Below are 21,690 nucleotides of genomic sequence, written 5' to 3'. Positions count from 1 at the left end.
GGCAAAAAGGAAAGCACAGCGATCAACAAAGTGACCAAATTATCTATAAGCAATACTAAAATCTGTTATTCATCAAGCTAAGCCAAAGTTCATCTCTTAGGGCTAAATCTCAGCCAGCATTTGCTGCTGAATTGTGGTCTCATATTAATGGTGTTCTTAATAGAAAATACATACTTAATTCTTATAAACTGAAAACTTCTCGATGTGGCTCTCTACAAAAGTAACTTGCACAAAATACTTGTTTTGTCTTTTTATGTTTTTGGAGATCTTTTACAAAATATAATCTACAGCTGGGAAAATAGATCGTTAGGATAATATATAGTACCAGGCTGCATCTCTTCTATTATATTATCAAATTGTTTAAAGGGATACACAAAAGGCATGTGCCTGTACAAAGTGATACCCTTACATACAATCTTTACAGTTACAAAATACAATTACAAAAACAGAACAACATACACAATCCAAGTACAGAATTAACACATTAAAATAAACTGTTTCAATCTAGATCTAAAATTTCACTCTTGTTAGTCTACAATTCTTTGATAAGTTTCATTCCATGTTAACCCACCTTTCATGTTCATACAGTTGCCACTTGAACTTGATAAATAATATTTGGATAAATAATATTTGGATGGGCACTCAAATACAAAAGGGAAAATAACGGTCTGGGCACAATACTAGAGCCAATGGCAGGTTCGCCTTTCAGTGTATTGAAGAAGTACACAATACAGTATCACACAATACAGTAGTACAAGTAAACAGTGGTACGAGCAAATGATCGTAGTGTGTGAAAAGTTTTTAGACAGAAACACTAGTTTGTTTACATTTTCTGGAAGTAAACGATTTCTTAAATTATTATTTATGTGACCAGCACTACTAAAGACTCTTTCAGAAGTACCATATAAATGCAAAGATACCTTTTTGCCAAATTGGCCAGGTTTGGGAATCTGGTATTTTCATCTCTCCACCACACAAGGAGATCAGTATCAGGTTTAAGCACTGGATGATCCAGGTAAGATGTTATTTCTTTGTTTATTTTCTGTAGGGTAGTTAAGGGTGTGCCATGTTCTGGATTGTTTTCTTCTGTGATGTGTTGAAGTACAGCTGCAAGACCTTTCAATCATTTAGCGGGACATAACACTTGTATATCAGAAGTACTGGAGTCAGTGGGGCTTTCACTGGCTTCATTCACATTGACTGTTTGATAATATTGTAAATACTGATCAGGTGCTGCTCTTTAAACCTGGGATCAAGGAATGAAGCCAAATCTAATATTTCACATACCAGAATATCTTCTTTTCAAATCTGAACTGGTAACTTCTTTTAATTCTTTAGCTAGGCTAGTGTCACTTTCTATCTCAGATGCTTCAAAACTGGGTTGACCACTGATGCAGTAACATGCTTTTCCCCTGCAAGAGCATCTGTTAAATATGACAATGTCTATGGATATTTACATGCATGTTCAATTAGAGTATACATGACTGCTCTATTAGAGTATATACCCAGGGGCATAGTCAGGATTTTTTGATGGGAGTTTCCAACAACAGTATTAAGTTACAGAAGCAAGGGTCTGGGGGCATAGCCCCAGCCACTGAGAGACTAGGTAACATGAGCCCTTTTCAAAATTAATATATTCTAATAGAGCAATCACATATGCTCTAACAGAACATGCATGTAAATATCCATGTCCATAATGTAAAGGAACTTCATGAGTGAAATTTTTCAGACATTCTAACATTAAATTCAAAGCTGAACATGACCTTATACTGCTATAGCTTTGGTGTGCAGTATTTAAAGATATAGAACTCCAGTAATTTATCACTTGTGTTAAGCAAAATGAATCCATGCTATGCATATTTTAGTGTAGTTATAATGTTTTAATTGTACGTCATTCCATTTGTGTTAGTGGATTCATGGTTCCTATACCAATGAGATAACTATCACTTAATGCAAGGTGTGTTGAATGCTTGGGGCAACCACTAGACATGTGCCCTAAAGTAGAATACTTGGGGCATACCAACTTGCTTGATACTCATGTAGATAGATATCTTTACTACGATCTGATTGTGGTCGCACATACTGTAAGCTAACTCTACTTATTGTGTTTTCTCATTTATAATAATGATGGCTCTAGGAGCTGCATCCTAAGATCCTATCTAGCTACTGCCATTGTATTCAAGTGCACATAGGTGTGTACTGTACAGAACTGCTCTGTATAACAGGTATGTTCAGTAACAGTTTCATTTATAAGTATCATGATCACAATACCCTATTAGAGCAATCACCTGTAATGTAACAGTCGTTGCTGTCCCAAGGAAACTTTTTGAGAATTAGACCCTCTGAGATGGAATTTGAGAACACTGAACACCGCTTGAAGTATCTTAGTTTACTACAGTGGTATATCCCCAGTATATGGAACAGTTAATCGTTTGTTATTTTAGTAGTTTTCAGTAAACCCGCATTCACTGATGTTTTACTAAGAGTTAAAGCTTAGTAAAACAATTATGTTCCATATACTTAAAGTTACTGACATTTTACTGTCAGCATATCTGGATACAACTACAGTAAAGTAACTTAACAAATTAGTAAACTAAGAACCTTCAAGCAGTGGAAGAGCATACTTATATAGGCACAAAATTTTGGAAATTCCTGAAAGCATTTTGGGAAAAATTTTGAGCATATTTGCATGGCTTATAGGTGAATCAAAATAAAATGATACTATAGGAAGGCACACCTTAGCATGCAAGGCAACCTAGAGGGTCTGGGAGGCCCCAGGAAAAGTTTTGAGAATTACACACTCTCAGATGGAATTTAAGAGTGATTATTTTGAGTCAAAAATTGTGCTGAAATCACTCTCAATTTCCATCTCAGAGAGTCTATTTCTCATAAACTTCCTAGGGGGCAATTTTGCCCAAAATGCTTTCAGGAATTTCCCAAAATTTTCACCTATATAAGTATGCTCTTCACTGTCCCGTTATGTTTGCAATATGCTACTAGGCTGATTTACAATAATCTTGGATCATTTTAATCAGTGAATGCTCTGAATGCTCTATTAGAGTATTTCACTACAAAGTGACTGGACTGATATGGTAAATTGATCTATTTTCATGGAATTGAGCTTGATAGTTTAAAAAAATTTATATCCACCTAATATGTTAGCGCTATAGCATTATGCGGGAATGCACTCCAGCCTAATATGCTTTTTATTATGGGCCTTTCCATAAGTCTGGATCTGCCCCTGGCTTGTCACACTGTAGCCTTCCTTTCTACATAACTATTATAACTATAGCTATAGCGCTAAGCCAATTTTGGATTGGTTAGAACCAGTTATCACTTGAAAATTTCGATATAGCTGCCCATTTGATTAACAGACATTATTGTGATTATATTATCTTATTGCTGCATGTAGACTATTTGTGCACGTGCACATGTATGCATAAGAGAATAGCATACAGAATTTGAATAGTAGGTGATGTCACATCAAGATGTCTTGAACAGGTCATTGTATTTGGCTAGTTTCCCAGCCAGAAATTTCTCCAAGTGTAAATAAATGGCTTTTTCTGTGTATTCAAGGGTTATGCTACATAAATGAGGTATTCTCTACTATGATCTGATTGGCTACATTAGAGCCTAAGAGGTAAGAGAGATCCTATTTGCCTTTTGTCAGCTAAATTGAACTGAAGATTGTCCATGTACTGCTAAGAGGAAATTTCTTCAAAACTATAAGTTCAGATGTATGATTGAGAAATTACATGTAGGTCATAAAAGTGCATTAAAGCGCTGAAGACAAGCTCAGCACTCAAGAGTTGCATACATTCATCAAACACCATACAACAAACTGCAGTGATCCCAAATCAAATCTGTACTACTGCACAATACCACAAATATATGTAGTAACAATACTGCCATACAGTGCAGTCCTAACACTTCAACTACTGTGATAAAATAATCATCAAATGTGCATCACAACATGTTTATGCAAGCTTCATATAAAGCTATATACATCAAAGTACAATTCTTCTGCCTGTTTGAATAGGATATACAATACATGACCAAACAAAGTTTATTTAATTGATAACAAGTTTGAATATATGCATTCATGGAGCTATAGCCACCAACTAAAAGTACATGAACCCTCCCCATTATATACTCTTGGTCACACATAAAGTAAATGTGCCAGTAATTGTGTGGAGTTACTTTGGTTGAAATGTTAACATCATTTTGTTAATTATAGTCTTTACTTGCCTAACATTCACCCATGCAGTTTTAATTTGTTAGTGCTTTGTGGTATCATACAATGACAATTACAAATAACCTTCTCACAAATTGTGTCTTCAACAGATTCAACAGGTATTTTTGCTGGCAGTACACATTATTTTAAAGTAAACCAGCTTAGAAATTTTACAAAATTACACTTTCTGAGATATTTTAAAGAGTTAAGTGGATCCTCACTAATTCGAACAGTTCTGTTCTCAAGTTGACAAAAGTCTGTTCAGATTAGTGAATTTGTTTGGATTAGTGAACTCATTGATTATGTACAGAACCTAATTCAATTACTCTAATAAAACAGTCATTTGTACTGTTCGGATTATCGAGCATTCGGATTAGTGAGGATCCACTGTATGCTATTTAGAAAAAGATTAAGTAAACTTTGGCTCTCAGATATTGAACACTACAGGAATTTTGTTGTATATGTACCTCATGAGATTTTTTGAATTAAATGATCTGATGCTGAACCTGAGGTTGTATTTTTAACATAGAAAATTTTACATAGTAAACACTGTCCGATTGAATTGAGAGCATTTTGATAAGTTGTGTGTGTCATTTTAAAAACAAGCTAAAGTATATACAATCATTCAGTCACTACTATGGATTTTTTCTGCTACAGTATCCATCCTTGAATACAAGTTCACTTCAAAAATGCTTTAGTTTGTTTTCTATTTTAACACTGCATGCACTTGAGGCAATACCCAGCCTTATAGGAGTAAAAGAATATGCTTAAAGCAGAACTAGAACACAGTTCGCCTGAAGTTGTTACAAATACAGAAAGGAGGAATCATGCTAGCTGGAAATACAGGAGATCTACCAAGAGATAGGACACAAGCACACAATATTAAGAGAAAGCAGCAAGAGGTGAATATATCTTGTTTCAGCAATAGTCACTGTAATACATGATATGTTGTACAAGATGTAACATGTGCACCTGAACCAATGGCTATATTGTGCAGTGAGCGGCAATTGAATGATCTTGTCCAATTCTACTGCAACCCATTTGACTTTCACAGAATTACTTACTTGTCATGTTTGTTTCTAATCTGTGGATGAGTGATTATGTCATTGATGGCACATGTTGTAGCTGTTCTAAGGTTCGCATAGTTGTGAGGTTTGCATTATCCCTGCCAATGTTTGTAGCGTAGTTGCTGCCTTTAGCAGCAATTTGACCCAACTTTCAATTTAGGAATTTAGTGTCACTACAGTTCTATATAGACGTTTTCTTGTGAATGCTGCTGGATGTTTCCGTTATGGAAACACATTCTGTTTTATTTATTCACATTCTGAATTGCTCTATATGAACCAATAACCATGTGGAATTTGTTCAGTGATTAATTTTAAACTTGATTTGAGCAAATCACTATATAGTTGCATAAATCAGTTTATATAAACTATGAATAATAGATCATCATGTGTACAGTCAATAATTTCTTCATAATAGTATCAACTGTTTGAATACAGTCATAATACACAGCACAACAAGTCAGTCTTCATCTGGGTCAGCATCCCCACAAATTAGTTCACCTCTCAACTGTGCTGCCATTTCTCTGTTCGGAACTACAGCTATGTAGTTTCGGCCTCCTCTCAAAGCAGCTGACCCATTGTGAACTGTAGCAATACAATTTTCATTTAATCATAGTAAGCTGTGGGAATTACAAATTTGTATTCCCTAGTGCAGAACATGGCTAATTGTCACACTATATAGCTAGAGGTACATTAGTGGAATCACAAATTTGTGCTTCCTGGAACCTATTAGCTCAATTCACAACATAAATAATACTACTGTACCTCAATTTTGTGGAACCACAAATTTGTATTCCCTATAGTTGGAAACTATAATGACTTGTAATATGATGGGTAGCTGTAGTTGGTTCGCATTCACCTGAGCCCTTGCTTTTGTTACATTGGCCAGCTGCCCATGCATTTACTGGGGCCGTGAAGCCCTTCAAATGCCAGAACTGTTTATCAAAAAGCCCTTTGATACTGGTAAGAACAAGTGAGTTATGTCACTATAAAATATATATCCCCATACATTTAGTATAGACGATTCAGGCGTGCAAACATATTTATAACATAAAAACATATGTACAAAACCATTGGGAGTGAACAAACGTTCACCTCTTGATATTACCAAATTTGGCAGGAGTCAGGCGAACACAAACTGACTATATATAGTTGTATAAAATCCCACTATGCCTGTCCTCAGTTATCTGAACCTCGTTGATCCATATACCCTAGCTTGTTCATCCGAAATTGGAAGTGTTTTATTAGAGTACTTTGAGTACATGTGTATGTTTTTTAGAGTATTCCAACAGAGCTCAATGTACGTTTTCAGTTATTTAAACACTTTTATCATTAAAGGGGCTTTGTATTCTGGACCTATGAAACTAGAGCTGGCATTTGAGCAGTAGATACACGTGCACTGGTATTTATGTGCAAATTTTAAGTGCTAAATGATACACTAATATTGAAACATGTATACATATAGCTATAGCATGTACAAATTTAGCTGGATCCTGAAAAACAGCTAAAAATCAAAAGTGGATTTTTTCGCAAGAGAGTTAACATTTCACCCAACCAGATGATTAGTGGTAACAGCAAAGGTGTCAACAACAGATACGTACGCTTTGGCTTCATTACAAGTTGAGGAAAACACTGTAATGGAAATTGCACTTTTATGGCTTGCCCACAGGAAATTTATGGTGAAAATTTTGATTGGCTGCAAGCATTATGTCAGACATTTGAATGAAAAAGTTAGAAATATTTTTTAGTAGGTCAAGCAGCAGCACTACAAGTGAGCCAAATTTCAAGATTGTATGTAATTTTATCCATGAGTTAAAAGTTTTTTGAGGATCCAGTTCAATGTATACATACTATAAATCATGTATTACAGTGGAAACTCACTTATCTTTATTAGAGTAGTGACTGTTCTATTATGGTATTTGAATAATACTGAAGTTTTACTAATGTTCTTTGTGCTATTTTAAATTTTAAGGTTATTTATACACAGTTTCAGAGGTATGGACTTTTGAGACTTACGCTAGTCCCAAGGGGTTCAGATAACTGAGATTCCACTGTATGTATAACATTCTTACCAGAATAACTTGTTTCTGTTACAATTTCCACAACTGTCTGGCCAGTATACGAAAATAACTTCATAAGTTTACGTAACAGTTCACATCTGTTTTCAACAACAAACATGTTATGGTGTTTCTCTGTGTAGTGCTCTTTTTTCAGTTGCCCATCCAAAGAAGTGTCCAATTATAACAAGTCCTACAGCCTCAACAAATTCCAGCCCACTACCTGTAGATTTGTTAGATACTGTTATTGTACATGCATTCCAAATTGTTACATTATGTACCTGAACATGAAACGCTTTGATCATAATAAAAAGCTGTTTCCACATGGTCTAGACATTGCTTCAGTCCCTCTTCTATCAGTGCACCCTTATCCCGGCAAGAACAGACCACAGCTACATTGTACAATACCAGTCCAGTCTCTACACTATTCAACTGCCTGGACCCAAGGATCACTTCCCTGACCTGTGTTTCTGTCCATCCCTATGTTTACATACAGTATTACTACAATTCAACAATACAGTATACTAACTGTTGGTATATTCATTAAAATTAATCCAGCTCCTGAGTATGTTGGGCACACTCTCTTAATTGCTGCATCTTCAAGGTAACTAAAATCTATTTCAACTACTGCAGCCTCTGCACCCTGATACACCTGAATGGCACTGGTAACAATGGGGTCTTCTCTGCTAGTAGAGCCAGACTTGCAAAAGTTTTTAAATGATTCGGGAACGTTGTTAACAAAGTTCAATCAAAGAAATTGGCCAAGTTTTTGCTCTGTTGTATGCCTAGGGTATCTTTCTTGAGCTTCCTGCCAACTGGAACAGCGGGTGACTTTCATAAATGCATTCTTAATGTTCTCAAGGGCTCTGTATTCTTTTGCTTTTTGCTTCATTTTTGATAAAGTAATGGTCTTTTTCACTACTTGTTCAAGTACATCTTTTGAAAAGACGGTTTAAGATTATGCAGGCATTGAAAGTGATGTGGCTTAAATTCTGGCTTGGAGAGTAGGTTTTTCTTCTTCAGCCTTCTGGTTGTCTAATTTTCCATTTTCAAAGAGATCAATCACTTGGATTGCTTGTTCCCATACTTGTTGAGAAAATGAAGCTTGAGAGAAAACATTTTCACATTGAGTCCTTGACATTCCCTGTAAGAAACAAACAAGTATATGACAATTGTGTGGCCATATTTTATACATACACATAGACACATGCAAAATTTGTGGGAGTATATACTCGGTTGAACATTTCAGAGATTTTATTTAAATTAATTTCACACATTTTGATAAAACAACAATCAAGCATTCTGTCCATAGCTTCTTTTTTATAAGAGATATACTCAAATTATATCAGATCATATAACAGTTTCGCATTGTTCGGGAACTTGCAAATTTGGTGATTTGTTAAACCAAAAAATTTCTTGTCTTTACAAGTAAAGAAAATTATGAGGAACAAATGATTAAACTCTCAATTGAAACACAACATACCAGTGGCAAAATACATTCTTGGCATACGTCCTTCCATTTTTTGGTTGGTGACGGGTTCTCTTCATCTGGATTCATGCTATGAAGCATGGCACGGCAGGATTCAAGCTGTGTACACAAATACATTATGTAAAGTATTTTATGTGATAGGGGTGTGTGCCACCTGATACACATGCTGATGGATACATGAATTCAGTTGTTTTAATCCCATTATTATAATTACACACATTTACACATTGAAGGATAAACTATGTATGTCTAGTGATACAAATCGAATTGAGATGGCATGTACAATTGAATATTATACCATTGGAGTTGTGACGTGATGCTAGCCTTAAAGCCTCTTTATCATCAAGCCCCAACTATACCTCGGCATACACATGCTTATAAAAAGGATTAGTAGGGTTCTCCTTCAACAATTCATTTTTAGCTGCAGCTGTGTGCTGTCCTCCCAAAACCTCATATCTGTAGGAGTCCTTGTATCGTTCTTGAAACTCCTCTACCCCAATGCAGAGGACTGCCATTGGTGGAACTCCTGGACCAGATGGATTGGCCTCAATGGATTTCTTGAGGTTTTCAACAAATGTGTTGTCAAGTTTCCTAATTAGCCGTGTCTCTGATTGTGGTTGTACCAAATTGGTTACTGGTAATTGGAACAGTCCTATGTGCAATAATTAATATCATACACCCTGGACCTTTCTTTATTGTGTATATATGTGTGTGTGTGTGTGTGTGTACTTACATTGTACATACATAGTATGTATGTATGTACATATATGTCGTACGCCACAGACATATGTTACATACATACATACATACATACAGACAGACAGACATACATACATACACACACACATACATACATACATACATCTCCCCCAAAATAGAAATCACTGCTCTATTTAGGAGGTATGGGGCTACAGTTATCCAAACAATTCACTTATCTGAACACTTTTATCATTGCCTGCGATCAATGGGATAACCAAGGGTCCACTGCATGTACGTACATACGTACTTATGTAGGTATGTATGTACTTATAAGCATGCATGTAATAACATTATGACAGTAAAAGTATCCATGTGTACCTATACATACTGTACCTTTCTTTTTTGATAATATCCTATCATCAATTGGATTTTCGTGTGTCAAATCGGTGTCTGAAGATGATGATGTTGTCGCTGCTCTCTTTGAAGGAGGTAGAGAACTGTCTGGATCTGATGACTGACGCTTGCTAACACCAGTGGATGCAACCACATTAACTGATCCTTCAGTTGGATCACAACTGTACATGTTCTCCGAAGAGCTCACATAGCCAGAGGCAATTGGTTCAGCAAACCCCCCAGATGCATGTAACTTGGTTATCCTGTTCCAAACACTTATGAAGTCCCCTGCAGTAGTTGTGTTCCTGAATCTTTCACTAAAATCTGATCTGTTCCATTCAAAATTTTGTCGATTTAGAATAACTTTGTAGCCAGATGTAAAGGAAATCTACAGATATTGTGTTATATTTAACAATAAAATCAATGCACAATGCTCTGTCTCATAGAAAACTAGTTAACCAATGAAAAATTTGTGACTGAGGAGGTGTGACTGCTTTATGAGGCAAAGATAATGCGACTGCTTTGTTAGAATTTTGATTCTAAATATTGTCTTTAAAGTCTTCATCCCATGCATGCTTTTTTTTAGGCAGCTAGGTTACTTGTATAGATGGAAGCTACGTCACTTTTCCTTAGCTACCAAGAATATATTATTATAAATAGCTATAGCTACACAAATGCACAAACATACAAGGTACTGCATAGAGAAAAATTTTCGTGGAATTAAAATTTTCGTAGATTGCTAACAAACTTTCGTGGTTGTGACATCGATTTCCATACCACTTGTATCTACATAGACTGTGTAAATTTCGAAAATTTGTATCCCACGAATATTTCACGCCTTACGGTAACTAGCTACATCATAGATTCTTTACTATGTCTGTATAGTTACTGACTCAACTGACCTCAAGAGCATAAACCTTGAAGGTACTTGCTTTGGGGTGTTCTGCGCCGAAGAAAACTTCTTTCACCGGACCAAATGGTATATTCTTGGTGGTAATCTCCTTTCCGTCACTGAGAACTAAAATAGTCCCGCCGTGTAGTCCAAAATACCAACGTTTGTTTCCAGGCATTATAGTACAGGACAAACACTGGAAGAATCACCTCATCTCAAGCTTTAGAAGCAGCTGCCTTGGACAAACGACATTGAAAAACTCGCTGAATAAAACCGGTTACGCAACTATCAACCTGCCATCTGAGTGACTTATTGCAAAAAAATATCGGGAGGGATGGGCTCGTTAATTTTTTTTAAGTTGCTTAGGAGCGGGATTTACTTCTTGGCCAACGAAATGGCGGATTTAAACTCTAATGTTGTTAAAAGCTTCACCCCACCAGTGATTTGAAGAATTTATTAATATTGTACGTATTATTCTTGGACGTTTAGGTGGGTTCAGCCCGCATTTCGCCGCCAGCAGAGTTTCTCCCGGCGCTGTGATGTCAGCAAACTACGAGGCCGCCAGTTACCTTGAAAGGGAGCAGGATGAGCTAGACTTCGAGCATTACAGTCAGTACTATTACGCTGTTTTGGATGACACTACAAGTTTTGCTGACCCAACTGGAGCAACTAACCTCAGCCAGGCATTCAAATCTACACCAACTGATATAACCAGTCAATTCCCTTTGCATTTCCCCCATATGGGATCATATTATGGCTCTGACTACATTGACGTAAGCTTAAGTAGCTGTGAACCAACCCCACCCTTATCACCTTGTTCATTGCTGCAGTGGCAACTACCAATGCATTCAACTCCTCTTTCAACTCCACTATCAAAGCAGCCAGTGTTTTGTGACTCATTTGAGAGTGAATTTGAAAATTCATCGATTCTTATCCTTATGACTTCTCTAGCAGCAGCAGCAGCAGCTCAGAATGGCCAAAGACGGTTTATCCTGTTAAACTTCTCTAGTTAGACCTCCAACTTCTCTAGTTCGACCTCTAATTGCTGAGAAACTAAAACCGGGCACCAAATGCACAGATGACACAATTAGACAATTGTGGCAGATACAACTCAATTCCACTACTATAAAGGAATGTGGAATTTAATTATGATATGCACTTATGCAACCAGATGACAGATGGTGCTAAAAGTTGATTTCTGCTCCTGACCCACCACTCCAGGAAGCTAGCCTGTTAACTTTTGTTTATTGCTGAGGCAACAAACTACATTTAATAGCTGTTGCTACTATAACGTTTAGCATGGAAAAGCATGCATGCTGACTACTATGCATTGGTGGCTATACTATTCAAGGGTAGCTATTATTATTATTATAAGTGAACCACTGCTAATAACTGGTAAAATATGGTGTCTGTGTGTGTTGCTGTGTAATATAGTTACTGTATGTGTAGAGTACCTATACGTAGCTAAATCTTATTTTTTAGTATTACTATTATTAGCACTTTACAGTGGCCAGCACTGATCTGTCTATGTGTATACAGAATGCTTTGTATTCACATACAGTGGAACCTCAGTTATCCGAACCCCTTGGGACCGGGGTGGTTCATAAGTGTGAAAGTCTGTATCTCTGAAACTGTGTATAAATATTTTCGTAGTTCGGTTAACCGAGAATCTGGATAAGTTGGGTCTGGATAACTGAGGTTCCACTGTATACAGTATGTTGTATCAACTACAATCAATGTGCCAATTCTATATATGTAGGTGTATACAGGAGCATACAGGTGGCCAAATGCAACAACAAGAAACGTGGTCACCGTAGACAACATCAATTTGATAGAAGCTGAGCACCTAGTTGCATTAAATGTATTCAACTGTGACCAACGTCCACTGGTGGCAAGAGTTACTGATGTCTGTGGTGATGATTTGGATATTGTTTGGCTAGAGGGTAGCTACACAAGGCCTTAGAAGATTGCTAAAAAGAAAGAAGGCAGAGCAGTGGTAGACTGGACTGATATGGTGCCCAAGTCATCAGTCATTTTGTTTGACTTCCAGCTAACCAAAACAAGTTGACTGCGAAAGGCCACAGTAGAGCACCTTAAAGAGGCATATTGTACAATAGACAGTAGGTAACAACAGACTAATGATAACTATATCTACAGTTGTCTTCATAATCTGTAGCCATTTGTATTTAATTTCATAGGCTATCATAATTTGAAATTCCTCATACAGTGAAATAATCTCCATCACTTATCATTTCTCTCATTCACTCATTTAATACTTCAAAGGTCATGCACATTTATCCAAATTTGCATTCCCACAGGTTATCCAAATTTGTGATTCCTTGCTGGTTATCCAAAAAGTTAGTGATTCCTCCTCACTGGTTATCCAAATTTGTGATTCCTCACTGCATGGTTATCCAAATTTGTGACTCCACATCGGTTATCCAAATTTGTGATTCCCCACTGGTTATCCAAGTTAGTGATTCCTCACTGGTTGTCCAAATTTGTGATTCCTTGTGCACTAGCTATTTTGATAAGAATAAACAATCAGTAAAAAACTACTAGTTTACATGAAATGTAAAGCATGCAACAAGTTGTAACAATAAAATTATATCTACAATTTTAACTTTAACCATTTTCGCACTAGGTATTTGTTACCAAGCTATTTGCAAAAGCATGCTTTATATTACTGTGCATTTATTCACAATATCAATTATAATTTATAATGAAATTTACCCTAAATATTTTTGTCTACCTTTCACTCTTTAAAAGTATACTGATTTATACATCAAACTTCAGTATGAATCGTCATTTGTAATGGCTCATTTGGCACATGCTACAAACACAGCTGCAATATATCGACAATAACTTCCAACTCCTAACAGCTTGATAAGAGTCAATGAATTCTAACATATAAGACTGGGAATATTTTAATCAGAATTAGTTTGGATGGACCGCACTTGTGAACCATGTTTCGTAGTTATCTGTGGATTGTATCATGAAGTATGTTTACATATAACTACTTTTGATACAGCCTTACAATCACTGAAAGAAAGAGAGGATGATCTTTATTGATCACAAATCACATAAAATGGCCTTTCACAGTTTGTTTGGCTTAAGATTTTTGCCACTGTACTTGCAGTATTCCAGGACTCCAAGCTGCAATTACACTTTCTGTCACTTTCAAAGTGGGGGCATCTATACTGGAACACCAAACTTCATAGTCTTTGGTATATAAAATTGATGCTGTATAGACAACATTGATAGTTGGTAGTGATGAATATCATATTAATAGCATTCTATTAACACTGGAAACATTGATACCTTTAATGGAAGGGTCTGGTCGGATTAAAAAAGTTACTGCTTTATGCATTAAGGCAATGAAACAGTCACATACCAAAAATTCTACTATTGTGGAACTAACTGGGATAATCGTCCAATATGAATTGCTCACCAACTAAACTAATGATCCTTGGAACTGCTTGTTCTGTAGCCAGTATCATAATGGAAGAAATTGTTGAAAGATGTTTAAACATTACACAAGTATGACTGTCTCAGGTATATACCGTTTAATTCTTTTCTGCATAAACATTCCATTTGTTTTTGTTTAATGACAAATCTGTATGGGAAAAAAAAGATGTGAGATGTGATTTATTAATGCAACAGAGCTTAATGAAAAACAACACTTAATGAAGTTTCCTGAGGTAATAGACCAAGGGTTCTACCTGGGATATTGCTGTGAAAAGCTATGTGGATTTGTTTTTAGTATGCAATACTTTGAGGGTAAGTGATGCAACTGATATTGTGTAATTCTATATAACACCCAGCACAGAGTAGCACACCCATGCTGCAATTCCAGATTGTGCGAAGGAAAAGATAAGTGACAGTTCACAGAGTGATTGCAGGGGAGCCAGAGGCCACTGTACATGTAAACAGCAGCCTCCCCTATGGCATACATCTTGCCATGAATGCTACCCTTTGTAATCACAGAAGCTCTCCAACTCTATAGTTGGTTGCTGACAAGTGGCCAGAGGTTGTGTGCTTTAATTGACTAAAAACATTTCCACTGCACTGCCATTCACTCTGACTGGATGGTAGTGTAGCCTGGGTGAGCAATGGTAAAGTCTTCAACCATCCCTTTGAAACCATAAAACATATAAGTTTCATGAGGTCCCAAGTCTGCCAGGAAAATAATTACCCAGTCTGTTCTGTTACCTGGTAACCTATTGACAAAACAAATAAAAAATAAATTACCTTTCCAAGTGCTGACTGAGCTATCTTTAATCATGGTCTGAAATTCTCTTGCATAGCTTCGAAGAGCTACGTGATTTCCAATATACTCAACTTTGTAACCTAAAAACTTGTACAGAACTTATTTCAAAAAAAGTAACGGTGAATGACTATCCATCGCAACAGTGAAGATATTCGTAAAACTGAAGAACAAGTGGAATGTCTTGACATCAGTGCTATGTTGGGGGCTATCACAACAGGAAGGGAAGGTGTGCGGAAGATACACTGGCTGGAGCTCAAGGTTCAGCACTGTCCAAAGCCTGAGATTCTTTCTTTACATGTCATAAGTAGTATGCCAGAACCTGTGAAGTGAGCTGTAATGATTAACTTTACTAGACAGGGTCCCAGTGGTGGAAGGTGGCAACCCGGAAGGATGCTGTTATTTGCAATGTTCACTATGAAGACTGTCTAGGGCCTTCTCATGAAAATCGAGATTTTAAGTATATAGCTAGCTAGTATTAAGTGTATCGGTAGTAGTTCAGTAATAAAATTATATCAATTATTTGAATTCTTAGTGTAATAAAGGCTAGATTACAAAAAAAATTAATACAAATGATTTTTGCTTAGTTGTGAAACAACAGATAGATCTAATGATAAAAAAAAAAAAACAGCCGAGGCAGTATACCTTTACCAGTCGCAATTCCACCGCCGGCACCTCTTGTCCACCACAACTGCATCCTCTACAGCCACCGCTTCCACCCACCACTGATGCCAGGAGTTGCAAACCCTCTAGCCCTGCTTCCAGCTATTGTACCATTGATGTTGCTAGCTAAAGATAGTGGAGCGGTCAAGGAAGCAGTAGACATGGTGTCACTGACACCATCATCCACTGCCGTCACCAACAAAAACAGATGATCTGGAGGAAGACTTAGGATATTAAATGATCGGGCACTAAAGACCTAAGGATGGACAGGATCAAGGCAACATTAACTTAACAGACAATGGTGCAGGCCTCGTACACAACCAGGAATAGCCTATCACTTGGAGTTGAAAGGGGGCATATCCCTTATGTACGTAAATGAAAATGAATAGTAGTTTGGACTGCAGTAAATGTATATGCATTTGGATGCCTCATGATTGAGCTGTTTGGCCAAAGAAGAGTGTGGGTGAACTTTCATGTGCACAGATCATGCAGAAGGTCTGTGGATTATTTGGTGGCATAGCACCAGAGGCACCAGCATTCAATCATACTCCCCTGCACTACCAAAACATGTGCAAGAATAGGAGAAATTTTTGGGGAGTTCTGGAAGGAGCAATAGGTAGAATTTTGAGCATAATAGGCTCAAGCCTAATACTACTCATGTTAAGCTTAAAGAACCTGAGAAATAAAATCAATAGAATATGTATTGTAGAAGCCATTAAGTGTTCAATAGTAAATTATACTGGCACTTTTCACCTGCATAGACAAGCAATGGATGGTTGTATCCAAAAGCTGATCAAAGGAGGTTTCTATCCAGGTCATTAGCGGTGTAAAAGATAACAAAAGGTGGAATGCACTGTCCACACTCACTTTTCCAGCACTTATTTACTGTATGGGAATAAATATTTGCCAGCTGCAGAATAGACATAGATGTGCAATATATTATTTATACTGGAGAAGCGTTTAAAACCAAGTTTATAATTATTTATGGTTAAACATGTGAATTTAAAATAAAGGTAGACCAATACCGATACCAGTCTTGGTATCACTGCCGATACCAGTATTGGTTCGATACCGATACCTGTAGTGTCGGATCAGTATCGGTAATACAAGGTTCAGATACCACCAGTAGACACTTACATCTTTTATTAAACAATCTCTAGCTAAGTTTCCAGCAGGAAATAAAGTAGGACTAACAAATAAAGTAGGGCTAACTACAGTAGGGGACAAAATAAAGTTTACATTTTGTTTAGTAAAAACGATTGTAATGTAATCAGTTTACTTTCGTTCAGTTTTCACGAAACGATCGTTTTTACAGCTGCTGCATGCAAAAAAAAACGATTGTTTTTGTAACTATATGCAAAAACTATCGTTTTCTCAACTAGCTAGCTAGCTAGACGAAAAAAACGAACGTGTAGTAAAAACGATGCAGTGCATGCATAGCTAATTCGTAATTATTTAATCGTTTTAACTGTAACACATCTTGTTATAAAGCTGCAAGCATCAAGTGAATAGTTATAGTGTGATTTATTGCAATTATTTGTGAGTAATACAGTAGCTAGCTATGGTGTATTCTTGGTACGAGAGACGGCGAATTTTGTACTACCATCAACGTGGCCTACTACCTCCTACAATTGCAAAGCTCCTCAAAGAAGAAGGAACCACCAAGACATCACGAAATGGGGTAGTGAAGTTTATCAAGAAGTTCAAGCTAACGGGATCCATTGCAAGAACCCCTGGTTCCGGAAGACCTTCGAAAATAACAACTGAAATATAGGAGATCGTTGAGGAGAAGATGAGGGAGGATGATGAGACAACAGCGATGCAGTTACACGCATTGCTAACAGGAATGGGCTATAACAATTCAAAGAGAACTATTCTTCGCTGCCGCACAGCTCTGGGATGGACGTTCAGGGGAAGTGCGTACTGTCAACTTATCCGTGAAGCCAACAAATTGAAACGTCTGGAGTGGGCACAGCAGTACAGGAGTGATGCATTTGACAATGTTGTCTGGACTGACGAGTGCTCCGTACAACTGGAGACCCACAAGCGCTTTTGCTGCCGAAAGACAAGAGAACCACCTCGCCTAAAACCAAGGTACTTATTAATAATAATAATTATAATATTGATAAATTTTTAAACTTGTACATTATTATTTCAGAGCTAAACATCCTGTAAAAGTTCACATCTGGGCTGGAATCAGCAAGCATGGGAAGACCGGGATATGCATATTTGAAGGGATAATGGATGCCACTCTCTACATCGAGATACTTGACAAAACATTACTTCCTTTCCTTGAAAAGGTGTATCCTGATGGACATCGTCTAATGGCAGACAATGATCCAAAGCACAACATCCAATGATGCTAAGAAGTTCCTGAAGGACCATAAAGTCACCTGGTGGCGAACACCTGCCGAATCGCCAGACTGCAATCCGATTGAAAATCTCTGGCATGAGTTGAAGGAGTACATCCGACGTGTGAAGAAACCTAAAACAAAAGAAGAACTGATAGATGGAATCAAAGAATTCTGGGACGGTTCAACTGTTACAAAATGTTTAAAATATATCAACCACTTAAAAAAAGTATTACCTAAAGTTATAGAAGTAAACGGAGCTGCTACAGGATACTAACTATGGATATTTAAATATAACGTACTGTATACTGTATGTTAATAGCTTCTACCTTTGTGTATCTTAAGAAAAATTTTCACTCAGTATTTAAACAGATAATAAAACAAAACAAGATGGCGTACCATATATAATTGTAGCCTAAGCAGTTACAATTATTTTTTGTAAAAGGATCCTCACCCGGACAATCGCTCTTCTTCAGTATTCCCCTTTGGAAGGTTGCTGACAGTCAAAACAAACTTCTCCCAGTTCACACAGTTGGTCACACACACACACACACACACACACACACACACACACACACACACACACACACACACACACACACACACACACACACACACACACACACACGCGCTAGAGAACATTCTAGACCATCTCAAGTGAAGAAAAAGAACATTCTAGAACTAGCATGTGAAAAGTTTCTAATTAACACGAAGGAACATTTTTCGTTTCCGCGTGGCTTAAAGTTTGGAATCAAGCAGATGTTACAAGATAACGGTGAACAATTTAAAGAGCGGATCCCACTTCAAAAAGATACTTTCACATCATCAAATGGTAAGTTAAGCAGAATCACCGCCATACATAAACAATAATGCAGTAATTGTGTATTAAACATTAATACATACAATGGTAAATAACTTATTGAATATTGTAGTGACACATATAGTTTTACATGTGGTTTCGTTTCCGTTTGCAGCGTTGGCCAATGGAGTACGAACAAGCAGTCCACGTCTTCTCAAACTTGATGGGGTCCAGCCAATACTCGGGAAACAATTGAAAAATCCTCCTCTTCAATTGATTTAATTCCACTATGGGAAGAGCAAGGTGTTCTTTACATCCCCCAACAGTGCATCTACCTAGTATAGCATCGCCAAAGTAGGACTTCTGGGCCAGTCGTTGTGCAAGTATTGACACTTTACTTTCAACATGGTACCATTTATATTTGGCAACAATGATGTCTGGATCTACTAAACTACGTTTGTTGATTTCACTTGATGAAACCATACCATATTTATGAGCATTGTTGGATATCGGTATCTCGATGCAAGCAGGTGATGTTGATGATTGTTGGTCTGTTGCTATAGGTTGGTTTGCTATCATTTGTTGATTACTTGTTGATCTTTGTTGATTTGTCATTGATGTCATTCGTTGATTATTTGTTGATGTTCGTTGATTTGTTGTTGATGTTCGCTGATTTGTTGTTGATCTTTGTTGATTTGTTGATTTGCTGCTGACATTTGTTGATCCATTGCCATGTGTTGATTTGATGGTGATAATTGATGTGTACATGTAGGTAATGGAATACTTCTGGCTGATTCATTAACAAAGCAGGTGGTTGTCGATGACTGGGATTCACACACTGTTGAAAAAAATATACAACTGAAAACATATGTCAAGGTACTTACCATTTATTTGATGTAAAGTACTTTCAAAAGCTCTAAGCTGTTGAATTATTAAATGCTGGTTCTCCAGTACTTGCTTCATAGAAGAAGCCAAAAATTGGAGAGTTTCAGTGGTGTTACTAGTGCCATTGTTGTCAGTACTTATGGTGCTGTCGTTGCCAATATTGTTGTTGCTGGTGCTGCTGTTGATGCTGATGTTGCCATTGTTGTTACAGGTGTAGGGTACATCATCCTCGGAGCCTGTATGTAATAACAATGAATACATTTCTGTAAGATCAAAACGTGATACCTGAGTTGATGTATGCAAGCTCATCGTATGGGTCCCAGTTACCAGCGTCCATGTATCTTAATTCATCAAGTATCCTGTCAGCCTGTGGAGATGTCATTTCTTCGACTAATGAGCTGAACATATCTGGTGTGATACTGCTTGTTGTGGTAGTAGGTGGTACAAAAGGGAAGCTGCTAAAAGATGGTAAGGATGTTGAATTGCAACTAGTTGATGATGCCACCACTGTAGATGTAACAGCTGGAAGATTGACCGGTAAACTGACAGGTGTTGTCACTGGTGGCACACTAACTCGTGTCGTCACTACAGCCAAACTGGCTGGCATCGTCACTGCAGCCAAACTGGCTGGTGTCATCACTGGTGGTGAACTGGCTGATGTTGTCACTGGTGGTGCAGGTATCACGGATGACCTTGAGGAATTAGTTGCTGGGACCTCTAGAGAGCTACACCCTACTTCAGAGGTAGGTGTAACAAATAAAACGTATACTATAAGTGATTATACACTTTATTCTGATTTGCATACTGCATCTTTTCTTTTTCTTTTTTATTGTTGGCTTTTCTGCTTCTTTATTCTCTTTACGTTTCCTCTTTTTTTTTTTTTTTTTGTAGTTGGTGCTGCTGGAGTGATACCCGGTGGAACCCATTCACCAGTGACGAACTTGTCTTCTAGCTTGTCCATTTCAATTTTACTGCCTGGAATATAATGTTGTATATTATTTTATATATAAATTGTGTTACCTCTAGCAACCACAGTGCCTATATATTTCCTTTTGCCAACCTCACACTTCTCCCCTATGGCCACTTTCTCTGGCTTCACTTTTGTAGCACTAATGGAAGAAACGCTTCCCTCTGGCCAATAAATTACGTAATGGCTGTAGCATTCTAAAAGGAAGTTGCATAATATTAACACATTACACATAAATGGACTAGTGTTAGTATGTCTGGGCGGTGTAAAGTTTATTCAACAAATTACTCTAATGCTACGGGGATATCCCACAAACCACTAATGGCTTACCAGTTTCTTCGTTTATTAGCGCCATTGCTCGTCGAGCACCCACGGGTCTTTCGCCTTCCATGTTATCCTCTGCAAGTCTTGAAAAAGACAGAACTAGGACCGCCTTTTCTTTATAAGGATGGTTTTGCACCTTTTCGTGTTCGTGAAAACGGTTGCGCAATCATTTTTACGTCATAGTTTAAACGCTTGCATCATAGTTTAAACGATTATACAGTCGTTTTTTCTTTTGAAACACTATCGTTTTAAAGGCTACTCAATCGTAATAACCATTGAACATATACAAAATTACAATCGTTTTTAAAAAACGATATGTAAACTTTATTTTGTCCCCTACTGTAAGTAGTGAAACAAAGCCTTTGTTACTCTTTCCAATGTGTGTATTCTAATATATTAGAGCACATTAATTCTTTGTAATTTAATTAAATGACAGTGCAGTTGTTTCTTAAAGAAATAAGTTTATGACTACATGGCTTGCTTTTTCATGAAAAGTTCTAAAAATTGGCTACCCACATAATCAATTACCCACTACAAATCCACAATGATGTTTATCATGTTTAGCTGTTTATACAATGAATATTTTGAAACTTGATTGAACTGAGA

At 37.1% G+C, this 21,690-nt stretch overlaps 1 protein-coding gene and 2 long non-coding RNA genes across 4 annotated transcripts; 1 reads left to right on the top strand and 2 right to left on the bottom strand.

Annotated features, from left to right (window-relative positions):
* Window positions 1-5,652: 5,652 nt before the first annotated feature.
* On the bottom strand, window positions 5,653-9,275 carry LOC136245778 (uncharacterized). The gene is made up of 5 exons (XR_010696120.1): window positions 8,839-9,275; window positions 7,885-8,499; window positions 7,637-7,835; window positions 7,371-7,578; window positions 5,653-5,883 (listed from the first exon to the last, which is right to left on the bottom strand). It is a non-coding gene; the product is annotated as an uncharacterized lncRNA (long non-coding RNA).
* A 9,541-nt stretch (window positions 9,276-18,816) lies between these two features.
* Window positions 18,817-19,983, top strand: LOC136245627 (uncharacterized). The gene is made up of 3 exons (XR_010696022.1): window positions 18,817-18,941; window positions 19,084-19,471; window positions 19,681-19,983. It is a non-coding gene; the product is annotated as an uncharacterized lncRNA (long non-coding RNA).
* Window positions 19,405-21,269, bottom strand: LOC136245626 (probable basic-leucine zipper transcription factor D). Of its 2 annotated transcripts, none has more exons than XM_066037115.1 (4): window positions 20,814-21,269; window positions 20,079-20,768; window positions 19,793-20,029; window positions 19,405-19,746 (listed from the first exon to the last, which is right to left on the bottom strand). In XM_066037115.1, exons 2-4 carry the CDS (start codon window positions 20,428-20,430, stop codon window positions 19,529-19,531), a joined length of 807 nt encoding a protein of 268 aa, XP_065893187.1. In that variant the 5' UTR covers window positions 20,431-20,768; window positions 20,814-21,269; the 3' UTR covers window positions 19,405-19,528. The 2 variants fall into 2 exon arrangements, with proteins under 2 accessions (XP_065893187.1, XP_065893188.1); XM_066037116.1 differs by having other exon boundaries at window positions 20,854-21,269.
* Between the last annotated feature and the right edge of the window lie 421 nt (window positions 21,270-21,690).

The sequence above is a fragment of the Dysidea avara genome, chromosome 15 (assembly GCF_963678975.1).
Source record: "Dysidea avara chromosome 15, odDysAvar1.4, whole genome shotgun sequence".
In the NCBI taxonomy this organism is placed as follows: Eukaryota; Metazoa; Porifera; class Demospongiae; order Dictyoceratida; family Dysideidae; genus Dysidea; species Dysidea avara.
Note: the sequence above shows the minus strand (reverse complement) of the source record. Positions and strands in the feature narration are given on the sequence as shown.